We start from the raw sequence: 14,804 nt of genomic DNA, 5'->3' as shown, positions 1-14,804 counted from the left end.
GAGGGGTGGAGCGATGGGTATATGGATGGGGGAGGGCTGGGGCCGAGGTGGGAAGAGGCCCAGGCAGACTGCGGTCCCCCTCCCCCAGGGCCAGCGTGAGCTGTATTTCCGGGTTACTGTTGGCAGGGGTGGGGCGGGCAAGGCTGTTGAAGGGACTCGCCCAGCGGCCCACAGGAAGTCTCTGTGGCGTGCGGCCCGTGGACCCTGCCCCCTGTCATCTCCCGGCACAGAGGCCCCCACGGCTGGGTTGCTACAGCCACTGCTGTGGTGGCCGCCGGCACCTTCCAGGTTATTGAATCCTAGACAATGCCCCGGAACAACCGCCTGGCACGGGAGCATGCTGGTTCTCTCTCTCCATGGCAGAAGCAGGAGGCAGGGAGGGCGGTTGCCACTGCAGGAATCCACAGCATGGCCTAGGAACCAGCATTCACGGGATGGGGGTTGGGGGAGGGAACGAGAGCGGGTCCAGGGCAAGGGCAGTGACAGGCACCAGGCTTGGAGTTCCTTTATCTGTTTCCACTCCTTAAAGTTCATTTATTTGAAAGGCAGAGCTAGAAGAAGTGAGGCAGAGATCCTCCATCTGCTGGCTCACTTCCCAAGTGGCTTCCATGCTTGGGGCTGGAGCAACAGGAGAAAGGAGCCAGGAGCCTCTCCCGGGTCTCCCACGCAGGTGCAGGTCCCAAGGCCGTGGGCCGTCCTCCACTGCTTTCCCAGGCCACAGGCAGGGAGCTGGATGGGAAGTGGAGCAGCCGGGACTCGAACTTGGCATCCATGTGGGATGTGAGGGTCCTGTCTGAAGGAAGCACTATAGCACGTTTCGGGGGGTCTGGGCCTCTCTGGGCGGCCCATCACCAGCAGCCCTGTGCCCCATGGTGGATTTATTTACACAGTGAGCCCCACCACGTCAGCTGTCTCCTCTGAAAGCTCTTCAACCACAGTGACAAGCCCCACCTCACCACCAACGACGGGCTCGACCTCCGTGACGTCAGGGACAAGCCCCACCCCCGTGACGTCAGAAGCAAGCCCCACCTCCGTGACGTCAGGGACAAGCCCCACCCCGGTGACGTCAGAAACAAGCCCCACCTCCGTGACATCAGGGACAAGCCCCACCCTGGTGACACCAGAAGCAAGCCCCACCTCCGTGACGCCAGAAGCAAGCCCCACCTCCGTGACGTCAGGGACAAGCCCCACTTCCGTGACGTCAGAAGCAAGCCCCACCTCCGTGACATCAGGGACAAGCTCCACCCCTTCAGCGGCAACACCAGACACTACCTCCATGACGTCAGAGACAAGCCCCTCCTCCAGTTCCCATTCCACTCAACTCCCGGATTCCGCAGCCACCCCACTGGAGCATCCCACAAGCCCGGGTAAGCCTGGAGGAGTTTGGGGTGAAGGGGTGTGAGGCCAGCGGATTAGAGAGAGAGATCTGCCACCTGCTGGTTCGCTCCCCCAGAAAGCTACCATGGCTGGAGCTGGCTGAACTTTGGGTCTGCCACGTGGGTGCAGGGGCCCACGCACTCCGTTGCTTTCCCAGGCCACAGGCGGGGAGCTGGATGGGAAGCTGAGCAGCTGGTGCGATGGCTCAGTGGCTAAATCCTCACCTTGCATATGCTATGGACACCAGTTCATGTCCCGGCTGCTCCACTTTCCACCCAGCTCCCTGCCTGTGGCCTGGGAAAGCAGTGGAGGACGGCCCACAGCCTTAGGACCCTGCATCTGCGTGGGAGACCCGGGAGAGGCTCTTGGTTCCTGGCTTCAGATCGGCTCGGTTTTGGCCGTTGTGACCACTTGGGGAGTGAACCAGTGGATGGAAGGTCTTCCTCTCTGTCTCTCCTTTTCTCTGTAAATCTGCCTTTTCAATAGAAATAAATAAATCTTTTAAAAGGGGTGGGGGTGCTCTGGCGGGTGTCAGCTCCAGGGCTAACCCCAGGGCTGGTCCTCCCCGGTCCAGGTGACGTAGGAGTCCCCCAGCACAGCAGGAACCCAGGCGCGGTGGTGGCCGTGTGTCTGGTCGTGTCCGTGTTGGTCATCGCATCCGTGTTCACGGCCGTGAGGTATTACAAGCGAAAGGAGTCCGCCTCCAGGAAGCTGGAAGGGGTGTACATGGTGAGGCGGAGAGCAGTGGACGATGGCAGGGGTGGGGAACGAAGCTTGGCCCCGGCGGGGCGGCGTCACAGCTGGCTGCTCACCAACCTCTTGTGTACGTGTTTCTCTTCCAGGGGAAAGGCAGCGACCGAGTGTCCTTCGCACAGTTTCCCCCGGAGTGACCGCGTCCAGCGTGGCTGGGGAGGGACCCGGAGGGGGAGGGCTCCTGGGGGGGAGGGCTCCTGGGGGGGAGGGCTCCTGGGGGGGAGGGCTCCTGGGGGGGTGGTGCCTGTGCCAATAAAGCTCTCCCACTTTCCAAGCCCTTGTGTGATTCCCGCTGCGTGTGCGTCTGCTGTGTGTGTGTGTGTAGGGGGGGTTCTGCTGTAGGGAACCAGCTCTGGGGATGCGGAATGGGGGGCAGGGGACCCCAGGAATCCAAAGCCTTTCCTCACCTGCACACCTCCCTCCCAGCTCCTTCTTATAGGTGGAGCTGTTTCTGCTGTGTGCTAGGGGATGGGGGTAAGGCCACACAGGTTAACCCTGAAGGGCTTCTCGGAGGAGCCACCAAGAAGCTGGTGGCAACAATGTAGAGTTAAGGGTTCAGTGTGGTAGCCTAGTGGCCAGGGCAAGGCTGAGCTCTGGGGAGCGGGAGGGAGGGCAGAAGAGCACAGCGTGGGCTGTTTTAGGGGAGCTAGGAGTCATGGGCGAGTCAGGCAAGTCCCAGGTGGACTCGGGATAAAGATCCATTCATTTTTATTGGAAAGTCAGCTCTACAAGGAGGAGAGAGAAAGATCTTCCATCCACTGGTTCACTCCCCATGTGGCCGCAACGACCGGAACTGAGCTGAAGCCGGGAGCCAGGAGCCTCTTCCAGGTCTCCCACGCGGGTTCCCCCTAACCTCATCTACACTGGCAACCACCCTTTGCTCAAGCCCTCCTCTTGAGTGTGGATCATGCCTACACCTGCTTCTCAGCCGTGCACCCTTCACTCCCTGCTCGGCCCACTCTGGAGAGCCCCTTTCTCCAACCCTACTGGTGTCTGATAGCGTGAGCCAGTCACAGGGCCGGGCCTGTGCTGGCACGGCCACGTGCTGATGGAGTCTGTGGCCAGGCGAGCGGGTGGGCGGAAGGGTCCCCTGCTCCCGGTGCACCAGGTGGGTGTAGTCTGCTAGGCGCTGCGCCCCCGGGGTCCTGCACCGACTTCCGCAGCAGCAGCTCGCAGCTCCGGCTTCAACGGGGCGGCGGGGCGCTTGCGGTGCGGAGACGGCGCCACCCCGTGGGCGCAGCAGCAGAGGACGCACGGATGCAGCCGCCGCCGAGGGCCGCACGGGAGAGGTGCTGCACCTCCACAGACTGGCCACCTCAGGACCCAGGCTGCTCAGCTCAAGTCTGCAGGCTGGTGGGCACGGGATGAGGCTGTATCCCCTCCAGCAAGGCCCAGCTGGGGCGCCTGGCAGGGACCCCCACCCACCAATCACCTGTTCTATCCGGATGGGGATGGAAATTAAATGGATGAATTTTGGAGGGAGAGAGGTGAAGGGGTGTGGCACAGCAGGGTCATGGAGCACCTGCATTCCCTACCCAGCGCAGGTTCAAGTCCCGGCTGCATCGCATCCCATCCAGCTCCCTGCTAATGAACCTGCAAAAGCTGTGGAGGATGGTCCAAGTGCTTGCCCCTCTGCACGCACACGAGAGACCCAGAACACGCCCCTGACTCCTGGCTACATCGTGGGTCATGGCTACGTCAGGGTCCCACGTCTGAGCTCCTTACACACGCTGGGCAGCCTGGCAATCCTCTTATGCTTCTGTTTTTTTTTTTTTTAAGATCTGCTGGTTCACTCCCCCAAGCAGCTGCAATGACCAGAGCTGAGCCAGTCCAAAGCCAGCAGCCAGGAACCTCCTCTGGGTCTCCTGTGCAGGTGCAGGGTCCCAAGGCTTTGGGCCATCCTCCACTGCTTTCCCAGGCCACAGGCAGGGAGCTGGATGGGAAGTGGAGCAGCCGGGAATAGAACCAGCGCCCATATGGGATCCTGGCACATGCAGGGCGAGGAATTTAACCACTACGCTATCACACCAGGCTCATGTTTTTGTTTTAAAGAATATCCAACTAGTGTGTGCCAATTGGTCTACCCTCTAAGATGCCCACATCCCAGCCGCATCAGCGTGCCTGGGTTCGAGTCCTGGCCCTGGGGCCCTGCTCCTGCATGCCCTGGGGGGTAGCAGGTGATGGCTTGGGCTCTGGCCTCCCACGTGCACTACCACATGGTGTTTCCAGGGCTGCTAATTTTATTGGAAAGGCAGATGTTACAGAGAGGAGAGACAAAGATCTTCCACCTGCTGGTTCATTCCCCAAGTGGCTACAACAGGAGGAGGGCGAGCAGAGCAGGTTGGCTCGCTCTCCTGGAGGCCAAGCTTTGCAGCACGCGCCGGGTCTGTGGATGCACGGAGGTGGACTTGGTCAACACACAGACCTCACACAGATCTCAACTGCGGAGCTACCAAAACGACTGCCCCAACCACTCAGGTAGCACCCTGGGGACACTCTCCCCCACGTCGGGGTCTCTAAGGCGTCCTCACACGCCCGTCCCCCATCCCTGGGTGTGGATGTGGTTTTGACAACAACGAGTGGTCCCCTCTCCCTCCAGGAGAATAAGACTGAAACGTGGGTCCCCCCCGCCTTCCTCCACACCTGATCAGCTCACCGTGATCAGAGCCCCACATGGCTGTGTATCCCTCCCGACGATGTAAACAGTATTACAAATAATAATAATAATGATAAGTTAGTCCCGGGGTGTCCTGGCAGGGCCCCTAAAAGCAGCAGGCGCGTCTGTGTGGGCACCCAGGGCCAGGCGTGCGATGGCTGAAGGGGCCAGGCGGACATGGGGTGTCCTGGGGGGCGGACTGTTTGTAGGGTGTAAGGCAGGGGCCCCAGGGGCGGGAATGGGCTGCGCGAGGCCTGGGAGATGGGGTGCGCCCCGCGGGGGCGGCGGGAGCACGGCGTTGGGAGGTCACGGGGTTGCAGGGGGTCGTGGGGCTGCACCCCAGGGCTCGCGGGACAGGGGTGAGGCGAGGAGGGCGTGTTTGGGGTCGGCCTCCTCCGTTCGTCGCCTCCGTCTCCACCCGGGCATCTGCTCCAAGGCCCAGCATCGCCTCGAGCCCGTCAGGTGGCCGCTCTGCCTCCGCCCGCGCCCGGGATCCTGGATGGTCGCTCCGTCGCCCCGGGACCCCCGCCGCACCCCAACTCCATCCTCGGCCGGCCGGGTGATGCGGCCCCTTTAAGACTCTTCACAACAATGAAGCCGCTTGGGTCATCCCGCCCCCGTCGCCCGTCCCCATTGGCGACTTCTGCAACCTCCTCCTGCTATTGGCTGCGCCTCCAGCCCTCCCCGTCGCGGTCAGCGTCCTGCTCACTCATTCGCTGACTTTGAAGTCAGTCTTCCCGAGCTCACCCAGTCGAAAGGCTGAGCGAGAGACGCTGTGTGGCCAATCAGAGCGGGAGAGCTCCGCATCCGGGGCGGGCCCTAGGTTCATTCAGAACATTCCTGCTGTCGCCGCACCCTGCGGCCTGCGCACCCTGAGACCTGCTGCACCCCAGACCTGCTGCACCTCATCACGTGCTGCACCCCGAGACCTGCACCTCACCACGTGCTGCACCCCGAGACCTGCACCTCATCACGTGCTGCACCCTGAGACCTGCTGCACCTCACCACGTGCTGCACCCCGGGACCTGCACCTCATCACGTGCTGCACCCCCAGATCTGCTGCACCTCACCACGTGCTGACCCCGAGACCTGCTGCACCTCACCACGTGCTGCACCCCGAGACCTGCTGCACCCCAGACCTGCTGCACCTCATCACGTGCTGCACCCCGACTCCTGCTGCACCTCACCACGTGATGACCCCGAGACCTGCTGCACCTCACCACGTGCTGCCCCCCACCACCTGCCGCACCCCGACACCTTCCACACCCTGACACCTGCCTCTCCGGAGGTGGTTCTGCGTGTAGGGGTTCAGTGGCCAGTGCCCCGCTGCCTCAGCCCCACACGCCGGCTCCCCCACTTCTCCTCTGACTCAGCCCGGGCTGGACCACCCACCCCGTGTCCTCAGGAAACCCCGCGCCACCTGCCTGCCCGTCTGCCTTTTTTTTTCTATTTATTTTGCCGGCTATGGCGGATGTTTTAATTTCTGTCTCTCTCTCCCTGGGGACCGTGTCTGGCCAGGACGGGGGTATACAGCGACCCAGGGTGGGGCACAGCAGGGCAGCCCCAGGCCGGTGACCCAGGGTGGGGCGCAGCAGGGCAGCCCCAGGCCGGTGACCCAGGGTGGGGCGCAGCAGGGCAGCCCCAGGCTTTTGCTTCCATGACCTCTAAGTTATTGTCATGGCTCCCCTGACCTGTACACTGGCCCGGTGAGCCCCCCATGCTCACAGCCCACCCCCCAGCTCCCTGTCTATGGGAAAGCAGTGGAGGACAGCCCAAAGCTTTGGGACCCTGCACCCACGTGGGAGACCCAGAAGAGGGTCCTGGCTTCAGATTGGCTTCCGGCTTGGGGAGTGAACCAGCAGATGGGAAATCTTTGTGTTATTCCACCTTACAAATAAGTGAATGACAGGAGATTCGGGTGGAGCCCCCCTTCTGCCCGCCCGCTGGCTCTGTCCCCACCCGTCGCAAGGATGCGGATGGAAGATATGACAATGCGCACCCATGGCTCGGGCTGGTGCAGGGTGCTGTGTGAGCCTCGGGGACAGTGTCACCCCCATTTCTCAGACATGGAAGTGGAGGTCTGGAGAGGCCCAGGCCGCACAGTAGGCAGAATGGACAGGACTGGGCGCTGGGTGTCCTGTGCCTCCTGCCAGAGGGAGGGGCTGGGGTCCCCAGGGCCAGTGGTGGGGAGAGCCCTGGGACTGGCTTTTCACAGCTGCTGTCATCACGCCCATCTCACAGATGGGAAACGTGAGGCAGGTGGTGTCCTGGGACCACAGAGCGAAAGGGGCGTGCCTGTGTGTGTGGGGAACCTTCTCCCAGTGTGCTGCAGATGAGGCCCTAGTGGCCTGGCCGCAAGGCAGGCCTCCCACTCCCTCTGGGGGCAGGGCAGGGGGTGGGGCCCTGCCAGCTCCCTCCCCCACTGAGTCACAGGACCTCTATGGTGAGCTCAACGTCTGGGAATTTGCGGGCTTCTGACCCCCCCAGCCCTGTGGGAAACGCTGCGCCAAGTGTGTGTGTGTGTGTGTGCATGTGTGTGCGCGTGCACGGCTATGCGTGCTGGGGTGGGGTCACCGTCCTTCCCTCCTGGGGTGTCCTGTCCTGCTACGGTTTGGGGCGGGGGCAGCTGAGTGCCTCTGGCCTTTACCGCGCTGAGGGTCCGTGGTCAGCTAGCAGATGAGGCCAGGGAAGGCTGGCACGGGCTGCTGGGTCTGGGGGCAGGGTGATGAGGGGATCGTCCTTGGAAGGTCATGGGGTTGTGGGTGAAGGAGACCCCCACAAAGCCTTTCCTGGCCTCTGGCTGCCCCTGGGAAAAGCTGGCACTGAGCAGGCACCAGGCTCAGGGCTCCAGGCGCCGCCCAGTGGCCAGTGGGACCACAGCCTGGTCTGATCTATCTTTCTCCCTTCCTCCCTGTCTCTCTCTCTCTCTTTCTCTCCTGCCACCTTCCAGGTAGGTCAGTAGGGGCAGCCGGGACAGGCGACCTGTTAAGGGGTGCCAGGGGCAGCAGGTGGCTCATTTCTGTCTCCCGCCCTTCACATACAAGCTGCCCAAGCCCCCGCTGGGCACAGCAATGAACATGCTGGCACTCCGTGTCTGAAGATCCAGGGATTCGGGAGACCTGGATGGAGGCCCTGGCTCCCAGGCTGGCATGATGGGCGCTCAGCGGAGTGGACCAGCTGACAGCAGATCTCTGCACCTCCCCAATAAAACATGAACACGGCCCCCCGCGCCTCGGGGTTGGCCAGGGTGTGGGGTGCAGGGAGAGGTCGGGTCTGGGTGGCCCTTGCATTGTTCCCTCAGCTGTGTGCTGGGTCTGGAGTTGTGTTATTCTGCCTGCCCCAAACTCAGGCCTGCTGAAAGGGCTCCATTGGAGAGTCCTCCCCTGCAAGCGCCGAGATCCCACGTGGGTGCCAGTTTGTGGCCTGGGAAAGCAGTGGAGGACGGCCCAGAGCCTTGGGACCTGCACCCGCGTGGGAGACCCGGAAGAGGCTCCTGGCTCATCAGCTCTGGAGGTGAAGTGCACCAATTTCTCCTGTGTCTGCCTTTCCTTTCATCCCAGGAGGGCAAGCCAGCCGCACCTCAGCCCTGGGGTGTGGAGGGGGGACTGTACCCCGAGTGCTCCAGGGGTGGCCTCTGACCCACAGGGGTCCGTCTGCAGACACAGTCCTCTGACCCCTCAGGGATGGGAGCCGCTGCCTTGGCTGGGCGGCCGCAGCCTTCCTGGGCGCAGGTGGAGACCATGCAGGCAGATCTACGTAGGGGTTAAGATCCTCCATGACTGCAAGGCCCGGCGGCGTGGTCTAGCGGCTAAAGCCTGCGCCGGGATCCCAAAGGGTGCCGGTTCGTATCCTGGCTGCTCCACTTCCCATCAAGCTCCCTGCCTGTGGCCTGGGAAAGCAGTGGAGGACGGACCAGGTCCTTGGGACCCTGCACCCGCATGGAAGACCCGGAAGAGGCTCCTGGCCAGCTCAGCTCCCACTCCTCTCTGTGTATCTGCCTTTGCAATAAAAATAAAACTTGGACCCGGCGCGGAGGCGTAGTGGTCCTCGCACGCCCGGGATCCCATCCGCTTCCCTTCCATCTCCCTACCTGCCTTCTGGGAGACATCGGAAGTTCCTCTCTGTATATATATAAATCTTTTTTTTAAGTCCATGTGTCCCCCACACACAACACACTCACAAATCAGAGATTCAGCATGGACTCATCACACACACCTTACTAGGACACGGGCAGTAAATCCGCACACCCCCTCCTAAATTTGCTCCTTGATTGTTGAATTGTCATTGAAATAGTCACAGAAAGTTGATAAGGCCTTGCATCCAATTTTGACATATCGGTCGCTCCATACTGTGTCAATTTATCTCTTATTGTTATAGATTGTTGCTGATGTTTTGAATTGACTGGGATTTTGCTTTGTTGGCTTTGCCTTTGGACCGGGGAGGGTCTCCCTAAGAAGCCACTGAACTTGACCAGACAGTAATATGCTGGACTGTATGCTTGGTGTATGCTTGCAATGAAGGGATCTCAACTAAACTTGAACTGTGGTTACGGAACGGGGGGTTTGGGGGAGGAACCCACCATGGGAGGAGGGTTAGGGGGAGTCCCTGTGCTTATAGAACTGTGTCACATAATATAATGTAATTAACAAAAAGTCCAGGGGCCCCCGACCCTGGTGGCGCCCCAGTTCACAGCTCCCCCAGACCGCGGGGCGGAACAGCCTGGTTTATTGTTGGGGTGCAGGTACAGACAGGACGGTCCCATCCAGAGCGGACCAGGCATGTCCACCACAGTGGGCGTGTCCATCAAGGCGGGCGGTCATTCCAGAGCTTTAGGCGTGTCCAATCAGCCCTGTGGGCGGGGCCCAGGGCGTGTCCAACCGGCCCTGTGGGCGGGGCCCAGGGCGTGCCCAACCAGCACTGTGGGCGGGGCCCGGGCGTGTCCAACCGGCCCTGTGGGCGGGGCCCAGGGCGTGTACAGAGGCGGGCGTGTCCAACCAGCACTGTAGGCGGGGTCCAGGGCGTGTCCCATCAGCGCTGTGGGCGTGACCGCCAAGGAGTCTCCATTGATGTGGGCGTGTCCCATCCGCGCCCTGGGCGGGGCTGTGGCTTAACCAGCATAGTGGGCGTGTCCATAGATATGGGCAGTCACAGCAGCGCTGGGGGCCGTGGGCGGGGCGCAGGGGCGTGGCTGCCACGGTGGGCGTGTCCCGCCAGCGTTGGGGCGTGTCCACCAGCGCGCGGGGGCGTTCCCCGGCGTCGCCCCGCCCCTCAGGAGCCCGCCTTGCTCGCGCCCTTGCCAGCCCCGGCCCCCTTCTTGGCCCCCTTCTTGTCGGCCGGCGCCTGCAGCAGCGCCAGCCTCTTGGGGAGGCTGCTGCTGGCCTTCAGCACCACGTCGTGCTCGATCTTCTTCCGGATCCCCACCTCGAGGTCCTGCGGGGACAAGCACGGGGCGACGGCTGGGCGGGCGTGCGGGCAGGCCCAGCCTCGGCACCCCCAGCCCCGCAGCACCTGCAGTCCCGGCTCACGCCGCCGCCATGCTCCTGTCTGCCACCCGCCCGGGACTTCCACCCTGCACCCGCGTGGGGGACCCGGAAGAGGCTCCTGGCTCCTGGTCGGCTCAGCCGCTGCAGGTGCTGCCGCTTGCAGAGCACGCCGGCGGACGGAGCAGCTGGCCCTCTGTGTCCTGCTCCTCCCGCACTCACCTTCCGCAGCTTCTGCTGCTGCACGATGAGCGCTTACTTGGGGGCGATGATCCGGCCTGCAGGGAAGGCAGGGCGTGTGAAGCCGGGAGGCCCCAGGACGCTCTCCCTCCCGCCGCCCGCGGCTTCCCCAGCCCCCGGCCCGCGCCTCACCGCCTTTCCTCGGGCCCCGGCTGCGATCCGCCGCCGCCGACGCCGCCTTGCTCTTGGCCGGCCGCTGCGCCTGGAACTTACGCTGCCCCTGCGCCATGATGGGGCTCGCGCCGGAAGAGGCAGGGCTTCTGCCGGAAAGGCGGGCACGCGCCGGAAGAGGCGGGGTACGCGCCGGAAGAGTGGCTCCTGACGCAATCCAGCCGGGCGGCGCGGCCGCGAAGACTCACGGGATAGAGCGTGGCATAGCGTTAAAGGGACAGGCACCCTCCTGGGTGGTCGCGTAGTTTTCTGTGCTTTATGCATGAACTCAAACCAGGGGTAGGCCCAGACGAGGCAGTCTGACCTCTGGCTGCAACATTTAGAAAAAAAACGTTTAAACAGCCTTGTTCCAAGTGCTTGGACCCTGCAACCACATGGGAGACCCGGAAGGAGAACCGGCCACTGGGGCCAGTTAGGGAGTGACCAGCGCAAGGATGAGTTCCCTTGCTCGCCCTCCCTCTGAAATAAACACATCTTACAAGACAGAAAATAATAATTTATTCTCATAAAATATATTATAAAACCTGTGAGAAACAGCCAGGTCGGAGGACGGGGGGCTGCTACCCCTGGGCTCCCAGGGACAGGGCAGCCGGGTCAGGAGGTTGTGGGGGGCTGGCCACCCCTGGTTCCCGGGCAGGGGACGGGGCTGGCCACCCCTGGTTCCCGGGCGGGGGACGGGGCTGGCCACCCCTGGTTCCTGGGCGGGGGACGGGGCTGGCCACCCCTGGTTCCTGGGCAGGGGACGGGGCTGGCCACCCCTGGTTCCCGGGCGGGGGACGGGGCTGGCCACCCCTGGTTCCCGGGCAGGGGACGGGGCTGGCCACCCCTGGTTCCTGGGCAGGGGACGGGGCTGGCCACCCCTGGTTCCCGGGCAGGGGATGGGGCTGGCCACTCCTGGGTTCCTGGGCAGGGGACGGGGCTAACCACCCCTGGGTTCCTGGGCAGGGGACGGGGCTGGCCACCCCTGGGTTCCTGGGCAGGGGACGGGGCTGGCTACCCCTGGGCTCCCGGGGACAGGGCAGCGCGGAGCTGGTCGGGGGTGAAGACGCCCAGTTCTGTGATGATTCCCCCGGTGATGAGCTCGTGGGGGGTGACATCGAAGGCGGGGTTCCAGACCCCAATGCCTGGAGGGGAGAGAGGCAGAGCTGGCTGTACTGGGTCTGTTTGCACCCGGGGGGGCTGTGGGGCTGGCTTGGGGGGCCTTCCCTGACCATCCCACCCAATGTGGAGCGAGACAAGGCCTCCTGGCGGGGAGGTCCTGGATATGGGGGCACACCCCCATGCCTGCCCCGGGTGGGCAGCTCACCGGGCGCCGCGATGCGGACGCCGTTCACGTCCGTCAGCTCCTGGCCGGGGCGCTCCTCGATGGTGATGTCGGCGCCCGTCTGCAGCCGCAGGTCGCAGGAGGAGCTGGGCGCCGCCACGTAGAAGGGGATCCCGTGGTGCTTGGCGGCGATGGCCAGCTGGTAGGTGCCCACCTTGTTAGCCGTGTCCCCGTTGGCCACCACGCGGTCGGCGCCTACCACCACGGCTGCGAGGGAGCACGGTCAGGGGGTGAGCGGGCGGGGCGTCGACACCTGGACCCTGGATGGCCAAGCCTCGTCCACCCTGGCCAGGCCACCTCCCGGGGAAGAGTACGTGCCCACCTGACACGCCCTTGTGTGCCATGGCCGCCGCCGCCATGCTGTCCGTGATGAGGGTGGCGGGGATGTGCTCGTAGACCAGCTCGAAGGCCGTGAGCCGGGCTCCCTGGTTGTAAGGCCGGGTCTCCGTGCAGAAGGCGTGCTCCAGGCGGCCCAGGCTGTGCAGGGAGCGGATCACGCCTGCGAAACAGCGGGGTGGTGGTTAGGGGAAGGGGTGTGCCAGGGTCCCCACGCGTGTTCACAGTCCCAGCCCCGGGTGTCCTGTGCCGGCTCTGCTTCCCATCCGCTGGTACACTCCCAAATGGCCCTTAATGGCTGGGCCAGGCTGAAGCCAGGAGCTTCCTCTGGGTCTCCCACCCGGGTGCAGGATCCTAAGACCTTGGGGGCACAAGCAGAGAGCTGGATGGCAAGTGGGACGGCTGGGACTTGAACCCGTGCCAACTGACACACCATGGCTCCCACTCACCCAGGGCCGTGCCGTAGCCAGCGGTGGCCAGCGCCCCGGTGTTGCAGTGGGTCAGCACGGTCACCTTGCCGCCCCCGGGGGCTGCCTTGGCTAGCAGGTCTTGCGCACCCAGGTCCCCGATGCGCCTGTTGTCCTTGAGGTCCTGTTCCAGCATGGCCTCGGCGAAGCGGATCACTCTGGGGCCGAGGAGAAGGGGGCCTGAGCGTCTGCGGAGCGGCCTGGGCTAGCCCGGCGCGGGTGTCCGTTCCGGGGAGGCCCCGGTACCTCTCCCGCACCGCCTCCTCCGTGGCGCCCTCCTGCTCGGCCTCACGGGCCGCGGCGTCGGCCAGGTCCCGGGCGGCGCGGGCCATGTTGACCGCCGTGGGCCGGGCGGTGACCAGGAAGCTCAGGCGTTCGCGGACAAAATGCATGAGGGCGGCGAGTCCTGGGCCCCCGGCGCCCGCCTGCAGCTCCACGGCCAGGCTGAGGCAACCCACCAGGGCGATGGCTGGGGCGCCGCGCACCTGCCGGGGCCAACAGAGATGCGGTGGGCTTGCGCGTCGGGCCCTTCTCCTCCCCGCCGCCGCCACCGTGCGCGCCCAGGCCGCGCCGCTCCCACCTTCATGGCGCGGATGACCTCCCAGGCCTGCTGCACCGACTCCACCGCCTCGTAGCGGCTCTGCCCCGGCAGCAGCAGCTGGTCCAGGATGTGCAGCGAGCCCCGGGAGTAGCGGATGGCTTCCAGCGCCATGGCCTCGGTAGCCGCCGTGCGCGCTCAGCCGCCTTCCGCAGCGCGTGCGCCCGGGACGCACGGGAACGGGGCGGGACCAGGTCTCTGGGCGGGGAAAGCTCCGGAGCCGGACGCACAGGCGCGCAGCAGCCCTAGAACTGGGTGTGTGGGAATCACACAGCCTGCTTCTCCCAAATCCCAGGAGGCCAGCCTGAAGGCGCTGGCGCAGGGAACCTCCGGCCGCTGCATCCCGTGGCTGGCAGAGGGGCCTGCGCCAGCTTCCACCTGCTAGAGGGTCTTGGCAAACTCGAGCACCGTCTGACTCCGGGGGCAGGGCGTACTCTCCGTTGTCCCCCCTCTGTATTTTTAAATGCCACTCCCGCCCCAGGGCTGAGACAGGCATACTACGGGGTGGTTCTCACCCGTGTTTTTATTTCTGCAAAGGCAGCGACGACGCCCTGGCAGAGTCCACTCCCCACGGACTTGGGGGACTCAGGAGAGGTCCACGCCAGCGCCTTGAGGGCAGGTCCCATCCCGCGGCCCTTCATCCCCACCCCTCCCTGCTCAGCCTGTGCAGCTCACCCCGGATCCCAGGCCAAACCCCAGAAACCCACGGCACTCCGCCCTCTGCTGGACATTCCCAGGAACTGCCGATGCCGAGATGCATCACTGACCAGGGCTGACCACCGCTGACCATGGCTCACAGCCGCCCTCTGCTGGACATTCCCAGGAACTGCTGATGCCGAGATGCAGCCCAGGCCCAGCAGGAGAGAAGATGCTGAGATGGACTTGGCGGTGGGGTGGGCAGGAGGCAGGCGTGGGGCCAGCTGGGGCGCAGCAGGACGGCTGCAGGGTTGAGGGCAGAGCTGCAGGAACTTGAACATGGCCGTGCCAGTCCCTGAGCTGGGGCATTCTGGATGGCTATGGGAACAGCCCTAGGTGCTCCACTGCCAGCCAGCTCCCTGCCTGCGGCCTGGGAAAGCAGTGGAGGACGGCCCAAGGCCTTGGGACCCTGCACCTGCGTGGGAGACCCGGAACAGTCTCTTGGGCAGCTCAGCTCCCACTGTGGCCACTTGGGGGGGTGAACCAGCGTGTGGAAGATCTTCCTGTGTATCTAACTTTGCAATAAAAATAAAACTTGGGCCCGGCGCGGTGGCACACGGACGGAAGATCTTCCTCTCTGTCTCTCCTCTCTATCTCTCCTCTCTGCATATTTGCCTTTCCAATAAAATAAATCTTAAAAAAAAATAAAACTTAAAAAGTCCAGGGGTCCCCCTGCCTCCCCAACACACACACACACATGCACACT

General features: G+C 63.9%; 1 protein-coding gene and 1 pseudogene across 1 annotated transcript; both read right to left on the bottom strand.

The window, feature by feature from the left end:
- Positions 1 to 9,490: 9,490 nt before the first annotated feature.
- Positions 9,491 to 10,745, bottom strand: LOC121163427 (annotated as a pseudogene).
- Positions 10,746 to 11,519: 774 nt separating this feature from the next.
- LOC121163353 (methylthioribose-1-phosphate isomerase-like) lies at positions 11,520 to 13,542 on the bottom strand. Its single transcript, XM_040990890.1, has 6 exons — positions 13,385 to 13,542; positions 13,051 to 13,289; positions 12,787 to 12,962; positions 12,324 to 12,500; positions 11,984 to 12,208; positions 11,520 to 11,801 (listed from the first exon to the last, which is right to left on the bottom strand). Exons 1-6 carry the CDS (start codon positions 13,514 to 13,516, stop codon positions 11,671 to 11,673), a joined length of 1,080 nt encoding a protein of 359 aa, XP_040846824.1. The 5' UTR covers positions 13,517 to 13,542; the 3' UTR covers positions 11,520 to 11,670.
- Positions 13,543 to 14,804: the final 1,262 nt, after the last annotated feature.

Source organism: Ochotona curzoniae, unplaced genomic scaffold, assembly GCF_017591425.1.
Source record: "Ochotona curzoniae isolate NIBS_2020 unplaced genomic scaffold, NIBS_Ocur_1.0 contig_605, whole genome shotgun sequence".
Taxonomy (NCBI): domain Eukaryota; kingdom Metazoa; phylum Chordata; class Mammalia; order Lagomorpha; family Ochotonidae; genus Ochotona; species Ochotona curzoniae.
Note: the sequence above shows the minus strand (reverse complement) of the source record. Positions and strands in the feature narration are given on the sequence as shown.

Bases quoted from the DNA above. Each gene is read 5' to 3' on its own strand.
- LOC121163353 (XM_040990890.1), bottom strand. From the start codon at position 13,516: ATGGCGCTGGAAGCCATCCGCTACTCCCGGGGCTCGCTGCACATCCTG. The intron at 13,290-13,384 runs GTGGGAGCGGCG...TGGCCCCGGCAG, and splicing joins AGGTCATCCGCGCCATGAAG to GTGCGCGGCGCCCCAGCCAT. The intron at 12,963-13,050 runs GTACCGGGGCCT...CCTCGGCCCCAG, and splicing joins GAGGAGGCGGTGCGGGAGAG to AGTGATCCGCTTCGCCGAGG.